Below are 27,836 nucleotides of genomic sequence, written 5' to 3' on the forward strand. Positions count from 1 at the left end.
AGTAGATAAATAGGTACCACTCCAGCAGGAAGGTAAATGGCGTTTCCATGCACTGCTCTGGTTTCGCCAGAAGCGGCTTAGTCATGCTGGCCACATGACCCGGAAAAACTGCGGACAAATGCCAGCTCCCTCAGCCAGTAAAGCGAGATGAGCGCTGCAACCCCAGAGTTGTTTGCAACTGGACTTAACTGTCAGGGGTCCTTTACTTTACCTTTATTAGAATAAAGTCTTTCAGGACAGAGAAAAAAGGTTCATCCCCCAAAAGTCTGTTGATTTTAACGAAGGGAACAGTTCAGGCGATTATCAGAATCGTGTGACCTAGGTTTCCCTGAAGAGCACCATTTCATTTATCTATGGGGCAACCCCCCCACTCTTCCCAGGGTATATTGGTTGATAAGTAATAGTTTAAGTCAGGGGTCCCCAGACTAAGGCCCGCGGGCCGGATATGACCCGAGCGAGCCAATTATCTGGCCTGCGGCGACCCCCGCTGCCACCACCCGCTCTTACCGGCACGGTGCAGCACAGCTGCCCATTTCCAGGTCAGTGCGACCCCGGAAATAGCTTGTGTGCATGCACAAGCATCATTTCTGGCACACTTCCGCGTTGGAGGAGGCCCATGCGCATGTGCACAAGCTATTTCCGGTGTTCCGCCGACCTGGAAGTGTGCCGGAAATAGTGTGTGTGCACGCATATGGGCGTGTGCTCCTCCGCCTTCCGGCCCACCGTGCGATCAGCACTGGAGGAACCGGCCCAAGGCCGGGTAAGTTTGCAGACCCCTGGTTTAAGTTGCGGTTCATGGGAAAGTAACAAACAAACCTTAAAATATTGTGTCAGGTGTATGCTAAAATGCATCAAGTTAAAAAGTCAATTATTATCAATCTCAATAACCAGGTTGTTTCTGTAGGGAGAGTTTGAGATAAAAGAGACTGTGCATAGCAGGAAAATTGGTTGGTTTTTAAATGAGAATAAACTACACATTTATTTATTTTCTGTATGTGTTTTCTTTTTCCAGCCGGGGACGCAAAGGAGAGGCAGTACTGGGTGACTCAGCTCCGATCCTGTGCCAAGTATCACACGGAAAATAATTTGAAGGTAAATAATTATAGGGCAGGAAATTGCATTCTTGCATGCCATTTGGAGTAAGTGAAGGTCGTGCCTGGAAATATTAAACTAGTAAAAAAAACAAAAACAGTTGGTGGAGCCCTTCTGTTATTCTCCCACTTTTATTGTCTCTATACAACCTGCTTGCCAGATTTTTAGACAACGGCAAAATGGTTTAGGACTGCTTACTGTTAAAACATAAACCCAAGTGATAGCTGGAAAGCAATTGGATGTGTATGTTTGGATTTGATATCCCGCTTTTCACTACCCGAAGGAGTCTCAAAGCGGCTAACATTCTCCTTTCCCTTCCTCCCCCACAACAAACACTCTGTGAGGTGAGTGGGGCTGAGAGACTTCAAATAAGTGTGACTAGCCCAAGGTCACCCAGCAGCTGCATGTGGAGGAGCGGAGACACGAACCCAGTTCCCCAGATTATGAGTCTACTATTCTTAACCACTACACCACACTGGCTCTCATGTGTGTTATTTTGAAGGGAATGTGTGTGTTATTTTGAGGAATACTGCCTGGGAGGTATGTATTGATTGGAATCATGAAATTTTTTCTCTTAAAAAAGTCCGCTAAATGGATGGACAAGAAAGTTATGTTGCATCTGAAATTTGCAAGAGGATGAAAAAAAACCCTCCACCATGTTTTGTTCTGTTTTTGCTGCTTGTAGCTGCATTTTGATTAGGTTAAGTTTCTCCTTTGTTCATTATTATGGGCTGCATCAGACATTTGGGGAGATGCTGGTCCAACAGAACATGTCTGATATCTCTTTAAGTCAGAATGGAATGGGGGGAAGAGCTTATGACGTAGGGAGAGGCTCAGGTGAAGATTGGTGAGGGAGAGTATAGGAGAATGGTTTACCTGGCTTCCCAGCTGAAGCGGGGGGGGGGGGGGGTCAAGCTATGCGAGGAAGGCTACAGGTGAGTCGGCAGTGGCTGGCAACTTTTCTGACTTTGCATAGTTGTCGCTGCTGTGACTGGAGAGTGTGTGGCTGGGATTTCAGAAAGGTGTGAGAAGAGTTCCAGTGTGGTGTAGTAGTTAGGAGAGGTAGACTCGTAATCTGGGGAACCGGGTTCGTGTCTCCACTCCTCCACATGCAGCTGCTGGGTGACCTTGGTCTAGTTACACTTCTCTGAAGTCTCTCAGCCCCACTCACCTCACAGAGTGTTTGTTGTGGGGGAGGAAGGGAAAGGAGAATGTTAGCCGCTTTGAGACTCCTTAGGTTAGTGATAAAGCGGGATATCAAATCCAAACTCTTCTTCCATAAGGAATGCCGGTCATCACAATATGACTGTTTGCAAGGAAGGAAGAGGTGAGCTCCTCTAGGAAAGTGGCATGGAAAAACACACAACAGGGAATTAATGGAAAGCAATATTTGAAATGCAAGAGGGTTAACCCAAGAGAGAGATGAATGAGGAGGGATTTTACTGTTGATTTTCTGTGAGGATTAAAAAGAACTTGTTTCCTTTTCACTACATGTAAAATTATAGGAATTCTGTAAACTACCTTGAGACACTGAGAGCTCAAATACCTCTGGTAGCACTTTGCCATTGGTTGGGCAAGGCAGTGAGGGGTTTAGGATAGCGCTCTGGTAGCTGAGGGGCCAAGCCAAAAAATGTGTTGAATCCTGAGAGAAGGACTTGGTTCATCTAGGGACACCGTGATTTCACCTGTATGTTTGGAATCTCAGGCCATAGGTTCTGAAATAAAAGCAAGGGCCACAGATGGTTCGGTGTGAAGTTTGAGTGAGCTCTTTATGACCGTAACCAACTGCCAATAGCTGGTTTCCAATGACTTCTAATTGCAGGTGGTAGAAAAAGAAATGGCTTTTCTAAACCACACAAAATAACCACTGTAAAAAAATTATTGGGCTGTGAAGAAAATGCCCTAGTCTTTAGACTAGGTACCAATTTTGCCCAGTCTCATAGCCACGGCATTCCTCATCTTTATAGAAAACCTACTATGTAAAGGGGTGCCTGGTCAGCGGTTATGTTTAATGTCTTATCTAACATGCATAAAGACTATTATTAATAGAAGCAATGTCAGTACAAACCATTTATTCAAAAGCTGCTACAGTCAGCCTGTCATTTTGACCATGAGTCAGAGTAATCACCTACTACAACTTCAATAATCCTGCTATCATGTCTGAGGCAATGTCCAAGAAATCCTTGCTTTACTCCTTGTACAAAAAAGAAAACAAAAAATGGCAGTATTCCCCTCCCTCTCTTTCTATATATTCTAAGTGAAATGCTTTGTATTCTGAACAACAACAAGTGAATTCCACCAAAATAGATCATGCTTCAGGTTTTGTAGCTTATTCCTTTCTCTTCCAGAAAATGTTCGGACACCGGGCTTGATTATTAATATAATAAATTATTATATAAACGGAGGAGAAATTTTACATGTCTTAAACTCATGATTTAAAATGTAACTCATAGATGTGTGGCCTTCTTTTTCTTGTATGACTCCAGCATCAATCAGCTACAGTCAATATGGCCAGTGATGAGGGGTGATGGAAGTTGGAGTCCAACATCTGGAAGGCCATGAATCCCCCTCTCAGTTCTTTGTATTCTCATGTAATCCCCCTCTCAGTTCTTCGTATTCTCATGTAAATGCTGACAATCAATATTATTTTCTTTTTGACCCCTTCCTTCCTTCCTTCCTTACTTTCTTACTTCCTTCCTTCCTTCCCACTGTTTTCTCATGGCTGTGTGTAGAGCCAGCATGGTGTAGTGGTTAAGAGCGGTAGACTCGTAATCTGGTGAACCGGGTTCGCGTCTCCACTCCTCCACATGCAGCTGCTGGGTGACCTTGGGCTAGTCACACTTCTCTGAAGTCTCCCAGCCCCACTCACCTCACAGAGTGTTTGTTGTGGGTGAGGAAGGGAAAGGAGAATGTTAGCTGCTTTGAGACTCCTTCAGGTAGTGATAAAGCACGATATCAAATCCAAACTCTCCCTCCTCCTCCTCCTCATTGTTTTGAAGTCTTTTCCCCAGACTGAAATATACTTCCTTTTTTTGACTTTGGGTTCTTGTCTTCCCATTCTTTTTTAAACTGTTATGCAATTGTATCTTCTCATCAAGGTAGAGATCTTTGTTTTTATTTTCTCAGACAGTAGCTACATATTGTCATTTTCAGTTGTCAAATATTGCTTAAATTTCATTATTTTCTGTGTGTCTGTTATCTTGTCTCAGTGGATTATTCTCACACTTTTTTTAGTTTGTTTTCTATATTTCCACGGTAAGCCTCTTGGGTCTATTTTGCTTCCTGCGTTTTACCTCCTCTTCGTTTGCAGATATGATAGGGTTCCTCTCTCCCCCCCCCCCCCATGCTTATGATTTCTCTGAGCTGGTTGCCTTTTCCTCTTTCACATTCAATTTAAGACTCTGTTTCTTCATTCTCTAGCTCCTGCTGATCTTCCATTGAAAGATATTTTCATTGAAAGCTATTTTATTCATTATCTATATTCTCCGTCTCTGCATTTTTTCTAGTTCTTTGCTACTTGTTAAACCGCATATTTCTTCCACGTATTGTATCTTTGCACACTTTTCTCTAAATGGGCCTTTTTGTGTGAAATTCTTTTTGCAGCTGGCTGAGTTTGATTCTTTGTAAAGGAACATCTAAATCCAGCTCCTGAAAAATAATTTATTTCTCTTTAGTCTCTCTCCCACAGTTCTTCCCCTTCCCCTTCCCCTTTTGCTATTTTGTTGTTTTTGTCCAATTGGGCAGGACTTGTAATACTTAGTGTGTGTTTTTAGGTGCTTCATATATATCATGCACATGGCCCAGAGGCTCGGTGTTCATTACAGAGTCCTTGTATTCGGGATTGCTTCTCTCTAAGCCTGCTATAGGAGTGATATGCCAGAGAGCCCACCAGTTGGATTTGCAAAGATTTGGTTTATAGCCAGAGTTATCCCTGGATGGGTTTCACCTAATCCGCCTGGCCCTTATGGTGAAACAAATATATTCCCATTCTGGGTTTCCCTTCGTTGGAGGAAATCAACCCACAATTGGCTCCTTGAAGTCTTGGCTATATAGTGATCATATTATTTCATTATTAGATTGCCTTCATCTGACAATTGTAGGGTGGCGTACTGTTGGAAGTTGGGGTACAACACAGCTTGCAGGGTTAAGGCCAGGCAGCTCCAACCTTCGGCCCTCCAGATGTTTTGGACTACAATTCCCATCATCCCTGACCCACTGGTCCTGTTAGCTAGGGATGATGGGAGTTGTAGGCCAAAACATCTGGAAGGCCGCAGGTTGGGGGTGCCTGGTTAAGACTGATAAAATAAGCTCCCTGCCCTTATTTATCTCTATGCTGACTTCTATCTGTTTGATGTTTACAACAACAACAACAACAACAACAACAACAACAACAACAACAACAACAATAATTTATTTGTACCCCGCCCATCTGGCTGGGTCTCCCCAGCCACTCTGGGTGGCTTCCACCAAACATTAAAATACATTTAAAATATCACAGTTTAAAAACTTCCCTAAACAGGGCTGCCTTCAGGTATTTTCTAAATGTCAGGTAGTTGTCTATTCCCTTGACTTCTGATGGGAGGGCGTTCCACAGGGTGGGCGCCACTACCGAGAAGGCCCTCTGCCTGGTTCCCTGTAATTTTGCTTCTCGCAGTGAGGGAACCGACAGAAGGCCCTCAGCGCTGGATCTCAGTGTCCGGGCTGAATGATGGGGGTGGAGACGCTCCTTCAGGTATACAGGACCGAGGCCGTTTAGAGTGGTAAGTCTTAGGTTGCATTATGTTTACAACTTCCAGCTCCTCACACACGGTCTCTGAACCTCGAGGCAAGAGGAGCTGATGATTCTATCTTCCGAGAACAAAAGTGCTCTCGTGGCTTCTTTGTTTCTCCAGCTAGATGGGGGGGAAAGAGTTCTAAAGTCCTAGTTTACTGTCAACAAGATTCCTGCATTTGCAGGTGGTTGGACTAGGATCAGGGTTCCCCAAACTTGAGTCTCCAGCAGTTTTTCACTTACAATTCCCATCAGCCCTGACCACTGATCCTGCTAACTAGGGATGATGGGAGTTGTAGTCCAAAAGCAGCTGGGGACCCAAGTTCGAGAAACCCTGGACTGGATAGCTCTCACGGTCCCTTCCAACTCTATAGTTCTATGATTCCGAGAATGTACTTCTTTTAGCAAACGTAAGCTTTTTGTATTTTATACCAAGTCTCAGTCTGGAATACCTTTCAGCTAAAGGCGTGCTCCAAGCAAGGATTCGTTTAACTAAAATTAACATCTGCTGCAGCGTACAAACCCTATATACCAACACGCACAATAGTATATAATATATTTAAAAGCTGTAGGGGTGAAAGTGTGGTTCTGGTGAGGCTTGGGCAGTCCTTTTTGGGAGCCACCAACCACAGCCAAATAAAGTGTGAGGAATGGCTTGGCACCCTTGGCTTCAACTTGCTCCGGGGGACGGGACCTCTTTACTGCATTTGTCTCTTCTGTTTTCCCCACCCTGTCTGTTTGGCTTTCTCCTTCTTGTGCACAATCCCTACTTCCCTAGCAAACAAAGAGCATATCAAATGTTTCCTCCATACTTCACTGTCCAGAGCCTGGTTAAATAAGTGAAATTTCTTGCACAAAATAGGAGATAAATTTGTTTGTGCTCCTGAAGCAGAGTTTATGGCCTTGGGGTAGATGTATCTGCCCTGAATATTCCAGGTCATTTGCCACTCTCCTCAGTGTTTAGAAGGTCCTTTTGACAGCTGAAGTGGGGGGGGGGGAGGGAAGCCTTGTTTGCTGTCACCGCTACAGGGTTGCTTACAAAGGCAATCTGTATTGCATTCAGGCTCTGTGATTTAAGTACTGCTTGAACACTAATAATCTCTCCTCCAGCTTCAGTTGTGAGAGCTCCTCATGAACAAAAGATGTGTGCTGCCAACTCTGTAGGAGAAAGCAAACGAGAGCCTCAGTATTAATAGACAAATAGTTGCCCGTGGTATATTTTAGTGTAGCAGCTAACCTTTGGAGTTGTGCCATGACAGTTTGCAAAACACTGTGAGGGTAAAAATCATTTGCACCCACTGCAACTTAGATGCTACTAATCGGTCTATGGATGCGCCCAGAGCCCTGTCTAGTCTAGTGTTCATGGGTGAATTTCGCTTGTTGGAAGACTCAAGATGCAAACAATGTACTTGGGCAGGTCTGACATTATAATTTGTGTGCTCAACCTTCACCTATGAAGCTTGGTTGCATCAAGCAGAGAGGGTTTGACCTCAAGGTGAACATCTCCTTGTAAGAGGGGATAGTTCTAGCTGCCTTGCTGTTTAACATTTACATGAAAACTCTGAGTGAGATCATTCACAGGTGTAGGGTGAGGATCAGCAATATGCAGGTGACACACAGTTCTTCTTTTCTCACACTCCTCTTCTTCATCTAATCAAGGCAAGGCAAGGGAACTGCTGAATTGGTTCTTGGGTGTAGGCATGGTCAGGATTAGGGCCAATAAACTGAAACTGAAGGTAGGCAAGGTGGAGGTTCTCTTTGGCGGGAAGTTCATCTGCTTAGGTGAGTGGTGTTCACCTTTCTCTGAATGGGGTTGCTGTCCCTTGAAGGATTGGGTTTCCAAACTGGGGCTGCTTCTTGATCCAGTTTCACCATTGAAGATGCAGGTCGCCTTGGTGTTGTGGAGGACTGGCTTTTACCAGCTGTGTCAGCTGCAACCCAATTTACACACCCATAGCCTAGCTTTGACTTACTGTGCACAGGCCATCTCCAGATTATAATCTGCTGAACTTCAGTTGAACAGCAGTGTTTCCACTGTCTACAAACATCTTGTCTGGCCTGGTAAAAAGGAGGCTGAGAGGAGATATGATAGCCATCTTCAAATATCTAAACGGCTGTCACATGGAAGATGAAGCAAGCTTGTTTTCTGCTGCTCAGGAGGCTAGAACCCAAACCAGTGAAGTCAAGTTACAAGAAAGGAAATTCCAACTAAACTTTCTGACAGTAAGAGCTGTTCCTTAGGAGGTGGTGGACTCTCCTTCCTTGAAGTTTTAAAGCAGAGATTGGATGGCCAGCTGTGATGTATGATTTAGCTGAGATTTCCTTGGGATCCCTTTTGACTCTACAATTCTATGATCTCCTCACTATTTGAGAGAGTTCCTTATGCTGTCATGTTATGCTTTTAACTTCTTGATTATTCCAGAATACTCCAACCTCACGAATGAAAAGCTTGTCTTTGTTGCCTCCTGGAACATCCAACTCCACATCTTCTTCGAGTTCTCAGAAAAGCCTGAATCAAAGTGGGCCACCAGTTGTCACCATCACACATCACAAATCACCTGCAGCAGCCCGAAGAGCCAAGAACCAGTGTCCTGGCCAGCTCAATGAAGTCAGAGAGGTAAGGGACAGATGGAGCTTTCTTGTTGGTGCAAAGCATGACATAAGTGGGTTTTCCAATTCTAAAAATGCAGATATTTAACTTGAACAAGTCCTTGTGGTTTAAGATAAATACTAATTTCCCCTTTTATTGGTGCAACATTTTGTGTGTGTGTGTGTGTGTGTTTGTTTGTTTGTGTGACTAAAGTAAATGGATGATTAGCTGTCTCAAAATAATGTACTTTAGTTCTGCTTGGGGAATTGACTGAAATGAATCTTAATAGGAAACCTGTACATTCTGTCTGTCTCTCCTGTCTTCACGGAAGCAAGTCCTCTTCATTCTGTGATTAGCATGCTACCTATTTTGCAGAGAAAGTTTTCTGTACTTAGTTCAGATTTGGAGAGCTGCTGTTGTGAATTCAGAGTTTCAGGGGAAGCTTAAAATATTCCACCCAGTTCCACCAGAGGGATGGAAATTGACCTGTACAGATAGAGACTCCTCTCTCCTAGTTGGTGCAAAAATTCTTTTCTTTGTAAAAGCATCAAGAAAAGAGGATGAAACAGGACGTTCTCGTTTGGGTGCAGTTAGCATTGCATGGACTCGCCCTGTCTTTGCAGTGTAAAGAGTTCACTTCAGCCATGGGAAGCTGAAGTGGTACCATCCAAATGTTTCGGATTGCAACTCATATCAGCCTCAACCAATATGGCTAATGGTTGGGGATGGTGGAAGTTGGAAGTCCATCAGCATCTGGAAGGAACTGCATTGAGTTATCTTGACAAGCCGTGTTCTGCTGCATGAAGTTCTAAGAAAAATGACTCTACCCCTTAATAGTCTTGGTCCACAAGTCGGCCACAATCCATCTTTTCGAGCTGCTTCTTTGCTGCAAGTAGAAGGTGAGATATCCATGCAATCCTAAGGGTACAACTCTACCAGGGCTTGTCTCTTGTGTGCAATCTTTCCGGATAAAAATGCTTGCCAGGAATTCAGTTGCACAGGCAGGCAGTGATCCTAGGGGTGCAGGTGGTGTCTCCTTGCTAGCAGCAGTGGGAAGATGAAAGGACTGTATTAGGGAGGAGGCTTCTCAGGGATTATTTATGAACCTGTGCATTTACAATTAAGATACTCTAGGAGGTCAAGCTTTGTGGGCGAAAAGAGCTTTCCCCTAAATGAACCTGCCTGCAATCAAACTTCTGCTCTTTTCGTGGCTGAAAGCTGCCACTATCTGCTGATGGCTCCGCACTAGGGGTTTTAACAGCTTTGATCAAGACGGAGTACATAAGGAAAGCGGGAGCTTTAATAAAAGCTGTCTTCTACATGAGAGAGATGCTAGTGCTGTGGCTTCAGATGAATAGAGATCTCTGAAAGCTCTAATGCTTTTACTTGGCACAGTTGGGCTACTAAGACAGAACCACTCTGTGTGCACCCTGTTTTCTGTGACCGCTGTGATGGATTTTGTTCCATTCAGCACTGATGGATAATATGAGTAGTAAGTAACAGTGGTACTATGGGGATGTGTGGAGAGAGGAATTGTATGCCAGATCTGCTTCCTCCGAGAGATAAATCTAGCAGGGTAAAATAACTAGTAATACTTGCTAATAATTTCCTATTGTGCATGGTGGTTATTTGAATTTTATTACATGCAGTGGACATATGCTCCATAATTGGTTTTTACGCAGGGATAAAATTTCACTAAGCTTATGGCATAGCTTTTTAAGGGGTCTTGATGAAACAATGAAAATGTTACTGCCTTTTTTTAATGCTGCATAGCCAATGTGGTATCATTCAGATGTTATGGACTACAGTTCCCATAATTCCTGACTGTTGGGGATGGTGTGTTGTGGAAACCAACACCGCCCAGAGGAATTCCCCTTGGCTATTACTATTTCATAAGGATGCCAGTAAGAGAATTTAGCACCTGCTGGTATAAGTGATAATCATTTTTATGTATGTGGAGTGGGTGGTGCTGTGGTCTAAACCACTGAGCCTCCTGGGTTTGCTGATCGGAAGGTCAGTGGTTTCAATCCCCGTGATGAGGTGAGCTCCCATTGCTCTGTCCCAGCTCCTGCCAACCTAGCAGTTCGAAAGCATGCCTGTGCAAGCAGATAAATAGGTACTGCTGTGGCGGGAAGGTAAACAGCATTTCCGTGCGCTCTGGTTTCCATCACGGTGTTCCGTTGCGCCAGAAGCGGTTTAGTCCTGCTGGCCACATGAGCCGGAAAGCTGTCTGTGGACAAACGCCGGCTCCCTCAGCCTGAAAGCGAGATGAGCGCTGCAACCCCATAGTTGCCTTTGACTGGACCCAGGTGTCATTTACCTTCACCTTACCTTATACCTTCAGATTTTCAATTTTGCACCCAGCATTTATTGGTTGTTGATTGCAAAAAGATTACGGATTTAACACCAAAATCATTAAATACATGAGGGTAGGCATGATCAGAGAAAGCTCTGAATGAATCCTTTCTGGTGGCACGTAGGGTTGAGCTATATAGGATTGGATACTTCCCAAGGTTGTGTGTTTTGTGTGTGTGAGAGAGCGCTACACAGTCTTTAAACTTTGCCTTTAAGAAGATGAATCTTTGCCCTTCTTTGCTAGATGCTCGTACCGTAATCCTAAGAGAGTAAGCTTCAATATTGGGCAAAGGGCTGAACTGGAGGAACATGTAGCTCAGCCATATGCTTGCCTGTGGCAGAAAAATGTGTATATTTTAACCAAAGACGCTTCACTGACTTCCCAAACTTGTATTGGGGGAACTTTGGAAGCTGGTTGTGTCAGTCCAATTCTAATCTTGTCAAGCATTTTGCCATACTCGTGCTAAATGCGATCTATTTTCTGAAGGTGGGTGGGTGGGTGGGGGAGCACCGAAAGCTTTTTGCTAATGGAATTGTAGTAAACAAAGTCGGAGGATTGCTATAAGAGACAGAACACTTGTGAGGTTATTGACCAGCAACTTAAAATATCTTTAGAAGAGCATAAATAGAGCTTTTGAGACAAACCTGGAACAATAATGTAGCACATTGTAGATTCATGGTTGGTACAAAACGTACTAAAGATCATACACCGTGGGTCGCATTTCCATAGATCCTGGCTCCTGGTTCTACCATTATCCCAGCCGAAATAATAATAAACCTGCAATCATGGAAAATATTCTAGTAAGAAGTAACTCACCTTGAACTCCCTAGGCCACAACCCTAAGTTCCTTTTGAGTGTGGAGAAAACCGCAATTTGAACTGGAAAGCTTTCAGAGAAGCAAAGGGCACGATTGGCACTTGATTACATGAAGAACTGTTCCCTGCTGTACTGAAAGAGGCAACGCTAAATGAACCATCTCTAGATCTGTTGTTTTTGAACTAGATACCAACCAGTCACAAATACCCCATTTTTAGGGAAGGTTGTGGAGAGGGTCATGGTAGGGCAACTGCAAACTTTCTTGAATGGTACTGATTATTTTTTAAACCCATTCCAATCTTGGTTCGGGCCTGTGATTTCCTACTGCACTGGCTCCGTGGGATAGGCTTTGGGGCGCTGTGTTACATCTGAAGATGTATAGACAGTGTACAGTTCATTGGGGTTTTCTGTTATTTAGACTTGCTATCATATTAATGGCAGTTGCCATTAATATGTGAACCGCCCTGAGATTTACGGGTATAAGGTGGTATACAAATAATAATAATAATAATAATAATAATAATAATAATAATAATAATAATAATAATAATAATAATTAATAATGGTAATTTCTGTATTAACAGACTAGCTTTCAGCTACTGACAGACTTACTGGAAATAAAGTTTTAATTGGTGAGTGAAGATTGTGTGTAGAATGATACACCCTTATGAGATACCAGAATGACATTTGGTATGCACATTCAGGACAAAATTCTACGTTTCAGGTTAGAATGCTAGTTTTTGAGGGGGGAAAGAAAAGGTGCTAAATATATTGTAATGCCACGTCCCTTTGGTGTTCATTTGGTAGAATGAAAGTTGGTATTAAATTATGGATTGGAGCAGGGTCTTTTCCCCCCCAGCTGTACTGTACAACAGAGAAGTCAGCAAGCGGTGTTAATAGTAACCTGTTGACAAATTGGCTGCGCGTATGCATTTTTAAAAAAATATGTACATATACTTGCAGATCATGAGCCAGGTGGAGGGACAGCAGAAAAGCCTTGTGCAAGCCATTGAATCCCTCCCAGGTTCTGGTCCTCTTTCTGCCTTGGATCAAGACCTGCTGCTTTTAAAAGCTACCTCTGCTGCCACCCTCAGCTGCCTTGGAGAATGCCTACATATGCTACAACAGAGCATACACCAAGCGAGCCAACACAGTAACAGGACATTGTCTTCAGGTGAGCGATGCTAACCTTCTCGACCTCCCTGGGAGTTAACCAATAGTATCGTAACGCCCCCTTTCTTAAAAAGAAGACTCTCCTCTTACCAGAACACACGAGTCATTTAACCCAAGTGTAAAAAAAGGGAGCACCTGTGAAGTTTCTTCACAGTTCTGGGTTCTTACATCACGCCTAAGTCAAACCACGGCTTTGCAGAAATGTGAACTCGCTTTCCCCCAACTGTGCTGAGCTAACCCATGGTTTGGTTTTTACCATGTTGACCAAATCTGGGCTTAATGGTTTAGCTCTCCCGGACAATGCATGAGTGGCAAACCATGGGACAAACCTTGGTTACAGCTGATGGTTAGTCTGGAGAGAGCTAAATCACGAACCCAGGTTTGGATGTGATGCTAAGCCAAATTATGGCACAGCATCTAAAAGACTGGGGAGCTGCAAAGCAGCTGGGATCTCATTTCCAGAAACCTGCATGCTTGTGTGTTCTTGAAATGAGCCAGTTAAGCTTTGATGTTGGGTTTCAAACTGGAATGTTTGTGTATAAGACTTGCAACACAGCCAGGAAAGTCATGCTAGTTTCTTTGCCAGTTCATTGTGAAAGCATAGCCTTAATCTTGCATTCCAAGTACAGATACTGAAGACTGGGTTGCCACACTGCCAAATTGTTGCAATCCTTTGGCTGATGCAAATTTAGCTTAGCTTGTTTTATTTATGCACTGTGACAATATAATAATGCAAACTGTAGTCACATTTTGTTTCTGGTTTTTTTTTAAAATGGGAATGACCTTTCAGCATATTAAGCCCATGCAGGTCATAAAGAGGCATTTTAAGTTCTGAAAATTTTACCAGTTAATTTCTAGACAGTCTTTTATCTGAGCTACAGTTTCAGAACATCCTCAAAATCCATTAAATTCCACAAACGTAGCATTGGAAGTGCCAATATATAAGACAACTAACACTTTGCATTCTGACACTCTCGTCATTATCATTGAATGTTGTTCAGTACCTAACCTTTTGGATCTATAAATAGCCATAAATTATCAAGTGTCAAATCTACTTGGGTGAATTCCCCCTAGGTTAAGTTAATTATGAACATCATCTTAAGATCGACAGTTATTGAAGCAAAAGTATGCCAGTTTAGACTTGATATGGCCCAGTAATAGGCTTTTGCTTGCCAGCCATTGGTCATTTTCAAAGCGGCACATGCCTCGAACATGCTGACCCAGAGGCTTCTTTGCACCTTAGAGGGAGCGTGATTTGTCATCTGTATGATAATCTGGGATTTTTTTGCCTTTGAGCCAAGCCCATTGACTTTGTGGGCCATTTGCAGTAAAGCAATGGTGACCAGGAGACGATGGCTACTGAGTTATTACCAACTTTAAGCAATGATGCTGCCCTGGTTCTGATTTGAGTCGAAGTATGTGTTCGCAGCTAACAAGAATCGGAACCTTTTTAAAACGACGAGCATCTCCTACTACATGCTGTTCTTGTGAGGAATTGCCGCCGTCCGTGATTGTATGGGACAGTCTGGTCCACGGTGCCTTCAATTTATTGGCGGGGTTGCCGTGTTTTCAATGAAATTTGCCTGTGGAGAGGGTGTTTGCCCAAAAAGTATACCACGAACACCTTAGCTGAAGATATCACTGGGTCACAGAGTGTGCAAATTCTGGAATTCTGTCTTTGTTCCATCACAAACACTGGGTGTGAGCAAAACAGGGTTAGTAGAATTCTGTGTTGTCACACAGGCCTGTCCTCCCTTTGATCATGGAGTGGAAACGGCTTCAAGTCTTCATCTTTGAAGCTAACGTCAACTAGCCTATCAATGCCTATGCACCTTTACTTGAAGCAGGTTTTGGACTGCTTCTGCTGCTGCTGCCCCCCAATGTCTGGGGCCAGTTGCTCAAGTACATGTTTATGCTAGAGCTTTCTTCTAGCCTTAAATAACTTGAATATGGGCATTAAGATAATCTTTGGAGTAAACCTGATGTTCAGCAGCATTCACAGCTAGAGAGCTAAATAACACTTGAATAAAAGGGATGATGTGCTGCTACCTGCCCTTGGGTGTCTATGTGCAATGGTGTCTTTGGGCACATATATATAATATATGCAGTCACTGGGGGAAATGTCAGTGATTCTCACTCAGCTGTTAATATTTGACACCTGAGTACTGTATAAAAGGTAGAAGTGAAATTGCCCGTACGCATTTCAGAACTGAGCGAATCAAGTCTAACTCCCATTCTGTTTTGAGAGCTGTGTTCTTGTTATGCTGGTGCTCGCTCAACAATGGAACCGCACTTGCTGCTACTGCTACTACTACTACTACTAAAAAAAAGACTGGTGCTGTTTTATGAGGCTCTTATGAGTAGCAAGAAGGGACGCAAACAAGGTTGAAATGCAAGTGACTTAATGGGAGGCGGGGGTACAAGTGGCCGAGAGAGATGTTCTTTATTGAGACCTCCCTCAGGTGTTGGGAGAGATCCCATTCCCTAAAAAATGAGTATGCATTGAGGGAATGACATTGCTGGTAACTTTGGCTCTGTTTCTGTTTCAGAAAGCTTTCTGGGATGGCATGGGCCAAAGTCACATTCCACAGAGCAGCTGAAAAATGGTGCCCTTAGTTCTTTGACAGTTGCTAGTACCAATCTTACGTGGCCAGGAGTCCCATCTAAGCCGCAGGAGGCACAAACCATATCGTCTTTGTTGGTGAGTGTGGTGCAATTAAAACACTTGGCCCAAGTATTTCTGTGTTCTAGGCGTATCATGTATATGTGTTATGTGTTACGTAGTTGAACAGATCACCTTTGAAAGGTTCCTCCCTAGTCTAGGAGTTCTGGTTTATATGAACTCATTTGAATGCAAGTTGCTGTGCAGGACTAGAACTTAAACTTCTTAAGATTATTTTTTAATACTGTGCATTTAGACCTCCCCATTATAGCAGAAATGTAGGAAGCTGTTTTATACTGATACCACCCTCTCGTGCATGGATGCAGACATGTTGGCTGCATACGGATCAGCACATGGGCAAGCAAACATTATTAGTACATAGGTTGGGAGTTAATTGGTTCTTGTAACCAGAGAGGTTTAAATAGCCCTTTTAGATGTTTGGTGAAGAAAAAGGCTGCAGAATATAAAGACTGTGGGTAAGTGAGTTAAGTGCCTCTGCTCAAGTGCTGTGGGTGCTGTTCTTTCAGTCTTATTAGATTGTGGAGCCCTTCGATTAACAGGTTAAGTGTGTGTGTATATGTGTTAAGTATATGTGTTGTGAGAGTCCTCCCCTTTATTTTTCAGTTCACTGTGCAGTGAAGCAAATGCCCGCAGAAAATACCTAGCATAAGCAGAATGCGTTCTCTCTCTCTCTTGTGCTGAATTGTTTCCAAAGGCCCCCTTGAATTATGAACTGAGAATGAAATGTTGTGGCATATTTGAAGTGGCTACTGGGTAGCTGCTGTAGTGGGAATTGGTTGCATAAATTCTGTCTTGTGTTGCTTGTGGATGCGACACCTGAAGTTGGGAGCTTTTGCTCGGTCGTCACTCTGCCAAAATAAAAAATGAAAACCTTCCGAAAGTGATGAATGGCGTTTTCAACCCAGGGAGCGCATAATCCACAGGTAACCTCGCCGACAAAGGAATTGCTTTAATAAACACCGTAGCTTCCCTCATCATAAGCCTGTTAATGATTTTCATTTTCACAAGTCAGTGTGGTGTAGTGGTTAAGAGCGGTGGACTCATAATTTGGTGAACCGGGTTCGCGTCTCCGCTCCTCCACATGCAGCTGCTGGGTGACCTTGGGCTAGTCACACTTCTCTGAAGTCTCTCAGCCCCACTCACCTCAGTTTGTTGTGTTTGAGTGTTTGTTGTGCGGGAGGAAGGGAAAGGAGAATGTTAGCCGCTTTGAGACTCCTTCGCGTAGTGAAAAGCGGGATATCAAATCTAAACTCTTCTCTTCTTCTTCATCTTCATCCAAGTCAGCAGTATTGCTTTCTATGCCCTTTGCTTCATAATGTCTAGTCCAGTGTTTTTCAACCACTGTTCCGCGGCACACTAGTGTGCCGCGAGATGTTGCCTGGTGTGCCGTGGGAAAAATTGAAAAATTCAAGAGAATTACTTTATATATAGTCAATATAGGCACAGAGTTAAAATTTTTAACATTTTCTAATGGTGGTGTGCCTCGTGATTTTTTTCATGAAACAAGTGTGCCGTTGCCCAAAAAAGGTTGAAAAACACTGGTCTAGTCATTCAGACAAGATGAATATGTTTACTGCCTCCTTGGGAGCCAATCAAAGCTCGTGCAGCCAGCCCTGCTCCCCATCTCCCCTTAACTCACATGGTCCACTTTATTGAGATTCCCTTTGGATGTGTGCCACTTACATCCCAGTTTATTTTCTTTCCTCTTAGGCTGCACACTAAGAGAATACTTGACAAGCAGTGTAGTGTTGCCATAGATCACCACCTAGTGGTCAGATGCTTTGAAACCTTTTACTGTATAGAAAAGTCTTCAAGAATTAGAACATATTACGGGCAGATTCTAACAATACCTGGCATCACTCAAGTCGTACAAGTGAAACTCGAAAAATTAGAATACCGTGGAAAAGTCCATTTATGTAAGCAATTGTTTTCATTAGCTACTGGAGTTTAATATATGAGATAGACTCATGACATGCAAAGTGAGATATGTCAAGCCTTTGTTCGTTATAATTGTGATGATTATGGCGTACAGCTGATGAAAACCCCAAAGTTGAACTTGTTAATTTGGGGTTCTCTTCAGCTGTGCGCCATAATCATCACAATTATAAAAAAATAAAGGCTTGACATATCTCGCTTTGCATGTCATGAGTCTATCTCATATATTAGTTTCACCTTTTAAGTTGAATTACTGAAAGAAATGAACCATTCCACGATATTCTAATTTTTCAAGTTTCACCTGTATGTGTAGTTGGTCAAAAGCTGAAGACACAAGGATGTGTTTGCTTATTCGTGTAAAAATGTTAAGTAAAAAATTTAATACACAATTGTACCCTGTTTTGTATAAATTGAAGTAAAAACTAATTTACTAGTTCTTGCTTGCTTTTATGCTGATTAAAAATCCTTTTGCAGGATTTTGTTTTCATAATGAGGCACTTGTAAAACTCATGTTTTCTTATTTTAATTTAAAACAACAGCAACAACAGGTTCAGACTTGTATAAAGAAACAAATATAGCACTAACAAAGTAGACTTCTCTCCCTTTGTTCAAAGACATTAATATTCTTTTTTTTGTAAATCTTAAGTTTCTCATTTGAAAGTAAATTTTTGAATTGCAATATCTATCTATCTATCTATCTATCTATCTATCTATCTATCATCTATCTATCATGGTGATTTTTGCCTAACAGTGAGTAAAGCTAGAGTAAATAACCATATAGATGTACCTGATTGTGGAGATTTCTGGCCACATTTTGCCTATGAAACTTTCTTCCTTTGTGGATCATCCTTCTTCCATCATAGCACCCTAATTTATGAAACATCAAGGACTGTATCTGGGGGTTGGGGGAACCCTCAAAGCAGGTGGCTTCATTGGATACAACCCAAAGATATGAAAGTTAAAAATTTGTAATGAGCAAGACATTTTTAAATTGCTCAACTTTTGTCTACTTTATACTTTCAAATGGCCCATGGTTCACGGAGTATAATTTGCACTTTCAAAACAACAACAACAAACCTGATAAATGAGAAAATGGATAAAGGGGGAAATACAGCCAAGTGTCATTTGCGAAGCTATACACGGAAACATCAAATCAGCTCAAAATCCCCTTAAGTTAGTATCATCTACACCTCTGCTCATGCTTTCGCTGTCCCAAGACACACCACAAGCTGCAGAGCCATAGGGCAAATCTCAGTTGCAGGTCATGGTTTGCCTGAAGAAAGCTTAACCCATAAGCCTGGGTTTGGACGGTACATGAAGCCAGATCATGGCTTGGCTCAGCACAGCAGCAAAACAACAGGGGAGGAGGTCAGCTGCTGCCCTCTCCTCTCCTGCAGTTGTTTGCTCTTGCTAAGCCGTAGCTTGGCTTAGTGTTACGTGCCAACCAGGCCAGTCTCGGTGGATCACTTTTGTAGTTAACGCCTGGCTCCCGGTATCTGAATACCTGCAAGGTGCTTTGAACCACTTCAGAAAAGCAGTAACTTTAGTCACCCTTAAAATAACCCTTTAAGATAGGCATCGCTAGATAGCTGTCTCTTGATACAGACATCAGATGCCAACAACAACACTAGGTATTCCAAAGAGACAATTCCTTTCTTTTTCAAAGGACTCCGACTTTCTCTGTTTCTCTTCCCCCTCCATGCGCCAAAACCTGGTGAATTTCCTTTCTAGCTGTTCTGTTCACCACCAACCCAGGCTGCTTTTAAAACTCCACTTAGGGAGTGCATTGATTTTCCTCTCCTAGGGTGGGTAAGCTAGGCTTTTCCCTGCCTTTGCTGCGAAAAGAACAGATGTACATTCCATTGATTTTTTTTGAGCATTGATTCACCCCTCAGGCTTGGCCCTCCTCCCAGGCTGCAAGCAGGCTCCCTGCCTCCCCCCCCCCCTTTTAAAAACCCACACACACAATTGTAAGGTTTGGCCTAGATATTTATAGAATCAAATGCACATTTGCCCTTCATATACCCCCTCCCATTTATTTATTTATTTTTAAAAGGAGAGAGACTCAGTTTTAAAATTACGTAGTAAAACTTTTTTTATATCCCATCTTTTACGCTTTAGATATGCAGCCTACGGAAAATAAGTTTTGATTCCTCTAAACATTGCCGACCGCTTGATTTCATGGCCCACATAATTGGAAGGAGTTGAACTGGCAGATTATTGGGGGTGCAGGGTGGGGAGAGAGAGTATTGTTTTATATCAGGAATGCCAGCTCCGCAGAGAGAGAGAGGATCAATTGCTGGTAAGTGTCTGAAAGCAGACTGAATGAGGCAATGTTGGTTGTGTAACTGGGGTAAGGAATATCTGGGTTGTGGGCCAACCTTGGCCCATCAGCAGGGGACCAGTTTTGCTTGCCAGGCGTGACATCACTGTTGACATCAGCTGATGGGCGGGAGGGCAGGGTTTAATCCTGTATTGGCTGTGCTACCCTGTTCCCAGCTGATGAGTGGAGAGTAAAAAAACAAAACCCTTTGCCTTCTCCTTTAAGCAGACGGGGAAGTGGTCCAGCAGCTGGAGGAAGGAGAGGCTGTTTCAAAAGGCACATTGCCTCATTCAGTCTGCTTTCAGACACTGACCAGCAATTGATCCTCTCTCTCTCTGCGGAGCCAGTGTGGTGTAGTGGTTAAGAGCGGTAGACTCGTAATCTGGGGAACCGAGTTCGCGTCTCCGCTCCTCCACATGCAGCTGCTGGGTGACCTTGGGCTAGTCACACTTCTCTGAAGTCTCTCAGCCCCACTCACCTCACAGAGTGTTAGTTGTGGGGGAGGAAGGGAAAGGAGAATGTTAGCCGCTTTGAGACTCCTTCGGGTAGTGATAAAGCGAGATATCAAATCCAAACTCCTCCTCCTCCTCCTCCTCCTCCTCCTCCTCCTCCTCCTCCTCCTCCTCCTCTTCTTCTTCTCCTTTAAGACAATCTTTCGGTGCTTTCAGTGGAAGTGTAGAGCATGGGTAGGCAAACTAAGGCCTGGGCCCAATCTCCTTCTCAGTCCAGCCCATGGACGGTCCGGGAAGCAGCGTGTTTTTACTTGAGTAGAATGTGTGCTTTTATTTAAAATGCATCTCTGGGTTATTTGTGGGGCATAGGAATTCTTTCACCCCCCCAAAAAATAGTCCGGCCCCCTACAAAGTCTGAGGGACAGTGGACCGGCCCCCTGCTGAAAAAGTTTGCTGACCCCTGGTGTAGAGACTACCTTTGAGCACTCTCTGAAAAGCACTGTTTGAAACAGCCCCTGTCCCTTGCTTTAAAGTAGAAGAGAGGATGCTTCAAGGCAATTTTTTTTTTAAAGCCACAGAAGGGATATTGAGAAGGCAGCAGCTCTGCTCACCTGTCAATCGTATGACGTTACAGTGACATCATGTGATCGACAAGTCCCCCCACGTGTCCGATCTGGCAGTGAGGAACCAAAAAGCTCAACTACCCCGTTGTATTATGCAGAAGAGAGACCACCTATTTGCTGCTGTGAACAAATTTAACCCTAAGCGAAATCTTTTTTAAAAAATGGATTTTATTTCCCTTGCATTGTTTTCAGATTTTGCACGGTCTGTTCTGCATCTTTTCAGTGATGCTCCCAAAATTTATTTCAATATGTTATGGGTCTTTTCACTTTTGGGCCTAAATTGAGCAAAAGAGATGCTACTTGTAGCCCAAAATGGGATCTCTCTCTCTCTCTCTCTCTCTCTCTCTCTCTCTCTCTCACACACACACACACACACACTTAAAAAAATGGGTCTTTTGCATGTGAAAGACCCAATTTTGGCTTACAACTTTACTCAGTACATAGGTAATGTACATACAGTGGTACCTCTGGATACGCACAGTATTTTTCCGGGTTTCGCCGCCCGCGCATGCACAGAAGCTCTCTACGTGCCCTGCGCATGCACAGAACAGGCACCCCTGGTTGCGAATTCCTCGGGATCCTGTGTGCAAACGGAGGTACCACTGTGTATAAATCCATTTCATTCAGTCATCCCATATGGCCACCATCTCTTCTGTCTCATAGAATGAACACTGGTGTCTCAACAGGGTTGCAGTTTGTCATTTACTCTGTTTAATATCCACAGGGAGCTGCTCAGGGAGGGTGTATGGGATATCCTGAGTGATGCATCGTCAATACGTGGTCGCACCCATCTCTCCCTCCCTCCCCCTCTTAGCCTAGTGAGACTCGAGTCGCTCATCTGGCACTTGCCATCATCAAGTTGCTTCACCCTGTTCCAATGTTCTGAGGGTTGTCCTGTCTTATCCTCCACGAATAATGACTTCTGCAGCCTTGAATAGGTAGGGAGTGGCATACCTAAAGAGCTTTAAAAACCAGTTTAGCACATAAGCTGCTGAATGAAGTGTATAGAAATGGAGAGCTCAGTTGGCTAGAGCGTGGTGCTGATGATGTCAGGGTTTCAGGTTCAATCCCCCATATGGGACAGCAGCATATTCCTTCATTGCAGGGGGTTGGTTCTCTGATTATAAATGCTACCCCAATCTCTGAACAGTGAGAGGCTCCAAGGTTTTCCCAAGGTTTGGTCTCCACGAAATGAAGGTCTGCGGAGACTGCAGTGTCTTTAGGATATATGGTTTTATTTGTACATGTACACAACCCGAGCATGAGACCGCAGCTTTAACACCGCAACAGATTTTGCTTCCCTAGCTGGTTGCCAGGGGAGCCCCAAAGTCCAGCACAGAACTAAAAAATCCATGCCTCCTGCTGCTCTCTCGCACACTCTTTAGCCCAGCCCTCCCCACTTTGGGCCTATTATTCCCCTTCAGCTGCAGCTATTGCAACTTAGCTCATTCTTTTAGATGCTGATCAGGGCAGTCAAATTGCCAGCTTAGGTCATTGTCTTACTAAGGAACTTGCCTGACTGGCTTGGCAACCTTCTCTACTAGAGTCTAACATTCATGGAATACAGGATCCCAAGAATTGGAAGGGATTTAGGGCATCATCGAGACTGAAACATCCCCCCTCCCAAAAAAACCCCTAACATATTTAAAACTGCTTCACTTTCCACACACACATGCCGCCTTATTAGATTCTCACTGTATTTTTTCAAAGAGATAGCAGACTGTTTGAGAGGCTTTGTGGCTTCTGTCCCAATTACAGAATATAGCATTGATTGCAACGTTTGTTGCTTCATGTTATCAGCATGCTTTTGACTTTGCAATATCTGGCAAGCGAGCTTACATAGGTCCTGAAAAGGAGGACTTCCATGGCAGGGTGCTTCTTTTTCCTGGAGTGTTGGCATGGCACTTAAGTATTTACAGGCAGATTTCGTCTAGTAATTGGCTTTCCTCTGACTTCTGTGTGTTGCTGTAAATTGCATCTCTCTTAATTAGAGTTCATGAACTGACTGGGAGGGGCAGCGGGGGGGGGGAGAGTTTTGGCTAACATCCAAAATATACATTGCAAGTAACTAAATAAAATGAGGTTTGAATTGTTTCTTGAAACAGAACGAACCTTCCCCTGAGGAAACAGACTGACACAGCTAAATATTACCAGTAGTAAAAAATTAGTGCTCTTTTAGTTTAATGCAGGGGTCAGCAAACTTTTTCAGCCATGGGCCAGTCCACCATCCCTCAGACCTTGTGGGGGCCTGACTATATTTTGGAAAAAAATAACGAATTCCTATGCCCCACAAATAACCCAGAGATGCATTTTAAATAAAAGGAAACATTCTACTCATGTAAAAACACGCTGATTCCCGGACTTTCCGCGGGCCGCATTTAGAAGGCGATTGGGCCGCATCTGGCCCCCGGGCCTTAGTTTGGGGACCCCTGGTTTAGTGTTTCCCAAACTTGGATCTCCAGCTGTTTTTGGACTACAACGCCCATCATCCCTAGCTAGCAAGACCAGCAGTCAAGGATGATGGAAATTGTAGTCTGAAAACAGCTGGAGACTCAGGTTTGGGAATGTATCCATTGATTTTGTCTCATTCAGCATCTATTCTGAATTTGGGATGTGCTAACATTACCCCCCTGTTTTGTGTGTATTCATACCAGAGGGAGATAGTGGGCAGTGTGTGTGTGTCCAAACAAATTATATGGGCTAGCAAATTCCTAGTCTGGAGTGAGATAACAGGTGGCTAAGAGAGGATTTTTCCAGGTGTCCACAGTTCTGCTTGCTAGGAGTGAGTGTCTTTGCTCCTCTAGGAAGAAGGAACTCCCAGAAATCACAGACAGGTTCTCGCTTCCACTGCCGTTTGGATAAGAGAAGAAACAGCAGGTGTCCAAGCCTTCACACAAGTAATGCAAGACCCCACCTCTCCCCAAGGCCTCTATGCTTGCTGGAGGGGACATCACATTGATAGGAAGGACAGAAGAAGCTTGATGAATGGAGCAACTGTTCTTCCATGGGAGTGTCTGTCTGAAGAATGCATTCTGCTTATTCCACAGTTCTCACTCAACTCCACAACCTTTCCCCCTTCCCCCCTCATAAAACTGTTTGATGAATAGGCTATTGTAGGCTATTGCAAAGCCAAGGCAACTTGGGCAGATGTTAGCTAAGTGGCTAACTTGTTGACTCGAGATGATAACATGTGCAGGAGTTTATTTTGAATCTAGGCAAAACTTTGGAAGGTGAGTGTGTGTGTGTGTGTGTGTGTGTGGAGGGGAGTTCTTTTTCAGATAAGAGCCATTGGAGATGCTCTGATTCTGCTGAACGTGCTCCTCTTAATTTGCTTTTAAGGTCAAAAGGGGGGAAAATCTGTCCCACAATAAGCCACACACACCCATTTTTATCCTTGGCTTCTCAGGTCTTGTTTGCTGCCTATTTCGGATGCTACTTTTGACATCCCTTTGCTTTCATTACCGCACACCTGAGCAAGCCACACTCAGTCCTTGTTTTCAATGCAGGGACTGCACGAGTGCCCAGACAGCTTCCCCATGCGTGCTGCCAAATATTGCTGCTTGTCAGGGTGGGGAGTGTGATCGTGATGAAGAGGAAGGCTGCATTAGGGAGAGTTCATCCCTGTGTACCTTCCCTCCATGGAAATCACTGTTTGGAAGGATGGGGGAAACAAAACTCTGATGGGAGGAAGGCATGTGGGGAGAGAGCCACCTCCGTACATCTCCTCTCCATTGTGTGTGCATGTGTGAATGGCCTAGCTCACTTCTGGCCCCTGGTATGCAGCTTCTTACCACCAAATGTGGTGTTGTGAGGTGGTAGCGAGAAGATTACCCATCCCTGCATTGGTGCATCATAATTTGAATGTTAATTGAGGATCCCATTGTAAACAATGCAATTATCAATAGCTGAGGGTGGATGGAGTGTGGGGCAGTGCTTTGTGAATAGGGGAATACTTTCGACCTCTTCAAGCAAAACCTGATAATCGCCAAACGTGCTACAGTACTTTCTAAAGGTGCCTGGGGTGATTGTGAAGACTTCCAGCCCTTTCATTTCAGACCTTCTTTACATAGGCTTGAAAAGAATCTTTTTTTTATTTGCGCATTGGATGTGATGGAATTTAATATACTTCAGGCCATGAGTGAATTAGCCCTGCGGTTCAAATCCCAAGCACCCATGTCCTGAGCAAGCTGAACTTAATGGCTTATGACTTGCATACATCATTGAGGATCATTGTGACAGCATAGGTGCAACTTGTCCTGGGTCATGTTTCTTTAAGTGACCAGCTCCTTTCCTGCCCCAGGTGGGTAGACCATTCTCCTAGGCCTTATCCTTTATCTTGGCTCCTGTTTCAATTTCCCCTTGTTAGTCTGCTTCCCGTTCCAGCACTTGTGCTGACTTATTAAAAAAAAAAACATGTTTACAATAACCCTCCCATTTTCCTACTTACTCCTTTCCTCCTAATTTCCTCCTTCCCTACTCATCTCATTGAGTTAGTGGATAATTAGCTCCTTACCCAGTATGGAATTTTTGTGTCTCTCCCTTGCTGTGATCCGCAGGGGCCCCAGTTGTCCCCCTACTGCAGACTCAGGCCCTTTCTTAGTCACTTGCTAGCTCCCTCTGACTATCATCTTCATCCTTCTATCTCCCATCACTTCCTTGTGTTTCGATCTGCATGTTAGGAACTGCAAGCGCTGCTTTCTGTTTTTCTAGAGTTTAGAAGTGCTACCAATGCTCCAGAGATTCTAACATCATGTGGTACAGTCCTAGTACACCAGAGAGAAAAGATCTAGCCAAGTCCTGTCCCTGATGGTGGTAGTTTCTTTTATGGCATCCTGGCACTCGGGTGCTAGCCCAGGGACCAGTTCATATGTCTCCCAGGTGAGTAGCACTAGGCTGTGTTGTGCCGAACTCGAAGCGCATTGCTGCTCTGGCTAGTTTGCTAAAAAGAGTATATTCTGAATGTTTATATTTAATGCAAGGTGACTTCATATTGGACTTGATCTTTATGGCATCTTGATTTGTATGAATGATAAAAAAAATAGTTGCACAAAATAGACATGTTGCTAAGCTTGCAGAGATACACAGGCACACACAGGAATTACCTGACATCGGGATGTTTTCATTTTGCCTTGCACTTGAAATGAAATGCAAGCTTTTAATGATCCTACATGGACTAAACGATAAGCATACCTTGCCATTGTTGCTTGCGCTTACCAGAAAGTGAACAGTTTCAGCTTTGACGAGAGCATGTTCAGTATTACATAGCAAGGCACATCCTCTGTGTGGCAGAGACATTAAAGGATTTCTTACTGTGGCCCGTCTTTTTCCATTATGCTTGATTAAATCCTTTTTTTAGGCTGCATAGTACTGCAAATGCCTTTAGCCTCTAATGATTCGTAGGGCTAAATTAATCTGTTTGGCAAAATGCTGCTGTTCTAAGCTTATTTGCTGTATCGGACCACCCAAATATGACATCTGACATAATCAATTGGAAAGTCCCAGGTAAGGTATGCTTAGCTCAGATGATTAAATGTACAATTACACTAAAAGTAGAATTAAATGACATTAAGCCCGCTGCAGCAGCATTGACAGAAACGACTTATTCCAATCTAACTAATCTTGATTTTTATAGCTTGCTGCAACAGACATTGTGCACGCAAGTAAAATCTCCCTGGTAAACCTGTTTGCGTACATATTTTATACTGTAGCAAATGCCTTTTTAAGCCAAAGCTTCTGCCTTTATTTTCTCTTGGGAAGAGGAACACCCTGGATAAGATGTGTGTTTTCCACAATCTCTCCAATAAAAACAGGAAATGCACATCGCCATGTAAATATATAATAGTTGCATAAGCTTGGAGCCTAATGTTTTGCTAACTTGTTGAGTTATACTCGCCCAACTTCCATGAGGGCTGCTCCCCCTTCCATGAACAGCTACTCCTTCCTTTTACAGAGTAAAAAGTTAAGATCCAAGCCATGACCCCAATGTTTGATCAGATTCTTGGGATTTTTATGTGGCATATGCATATCAGGGTTTGGCAAAAGGTGGATGTCGCCCCCCCTCTGACCACTGACCAATTCATAGTGAACTGTTTAATTCTGGATTATTATTATTATTATTGCAAAGAATACTGGACTGGGTAGACATTTAAGGCTGATCTGTTAAGGCACTCTGTTAAGGTTCTGAGTGTTCAATCCTGTTTGCAAATTTCAAAAACCTGTAGTGAACCATGGGGATTATTCTAGTATTGTCGGTTTTTTTAAAAAAAATCTAGACCCAGCAATATTAGCTGCAGCAATAATTTTAAGTCTTTTTCTTTCTTTCTTTCTTTTCAATTAAGGACAAACCTATAAGGGCCACTGCTTGCTTTGATTCATATCAACTCCGTTTGGTGCTGGTCTGTTCCTTGCTTATTTGATAGCAGCTCTGATTAAGATGCGTTGTCCTTGAGATTCACCGTGTGTTCAAAACGAACATTGTAATTAGTTTTGATCTTTCTCTCTCTGTCATCCCAGCATTGCCAAATGTTATTGGCCAGGATCCAAAGAAGTACTTTAGGTGCATCCAAGGCCTTGAGCATATCCGCGTGGAATATTTGACACCAGACACCCATATCAGAAACTGCTTTTGAAAAGTCTCCTTGGTTTTTTAAAAACGAGTTTGCCATGTTTCACAGAAGTCTGCTGCTTGAGAAATAGAAGCCACTTAGCCCTTACCGCTCCCTGAAAGAGTGGAACAAGGCAGGTGTGCTTTTTGGGGGAGATTCTGGCTATAATAACCACGAAATTTTAATTGCAGGTTACACTGTGTTGTGTGTTTATACCCTGGTGGGCATTGATACTAGATTTCAAGGAAACGGCCCATTTTAACGCATGGTTACATGCAGAATTTACGGGACTAGACTTGCTTGGCTGAACTGCCTCCCCTTCTCCCCCTTTTTGGCTGCTCTAGAATGCGCCGTTGTCTGTTGTTTTCATTTGTTGAAGTTTAATACTGGTGCAAAATGCTGGAAGAAAACTTAAAA

The 27,836-nt window shown here is 43.4% G+C and overlaps 1 protein-coding gene across 3 annotated transcripts in view; it reads left to right on the forward strand.

Moving 5' to 3' along the window:
* OSBPL10 (oxysterol binding protein like 10) overlaps positions 1-27,836 on the forward strand; it is a 76,621-nt gene that overhangs the window by 23,795 nt on the left and 24,990 nt on the right. For 2 of the 3 annotated variants that reach the window (XM_033165379.1, XM_033165377.1), the window contains exons 3-6: positions 1,013-1,092; positions 8,286-8,480; positions 12,589-12,799; positions 15,348-15,499. In XM_033165379.1, coding sequence (XP_033021270.1) covers positions 1,013-1,092; positions 8,286-8,480; positions 12,589-12,799; positions 15,348-15,499 — 638 coding nt within the window. The remainder of the gene's footprint in view (positions 1-1,012; positions 1,093-8,285; positions 8,481-12,588; positions 12,800-15,347; positions 15,500-27,836) is intronic. The other variant, XM_033165378.1, reaches the window with a different exon arrangement.

This window comes from Lacerta agilis, chromosome 12 (genome assembly GCF_009819535.1).
Source record: "Lacerta agilis isolate rLacAgi1 chromosome 12, rLacAgi1.pri, whole genome shotgun sequence".
In the NCBI taxonomy this organism is placed as follows: domain Eukaryota; kingdom Metazoa; phylum Chordata; class Lepidosauria; order Squamata; family Lacertidae; genus Lacerta; species Lacerta agilis.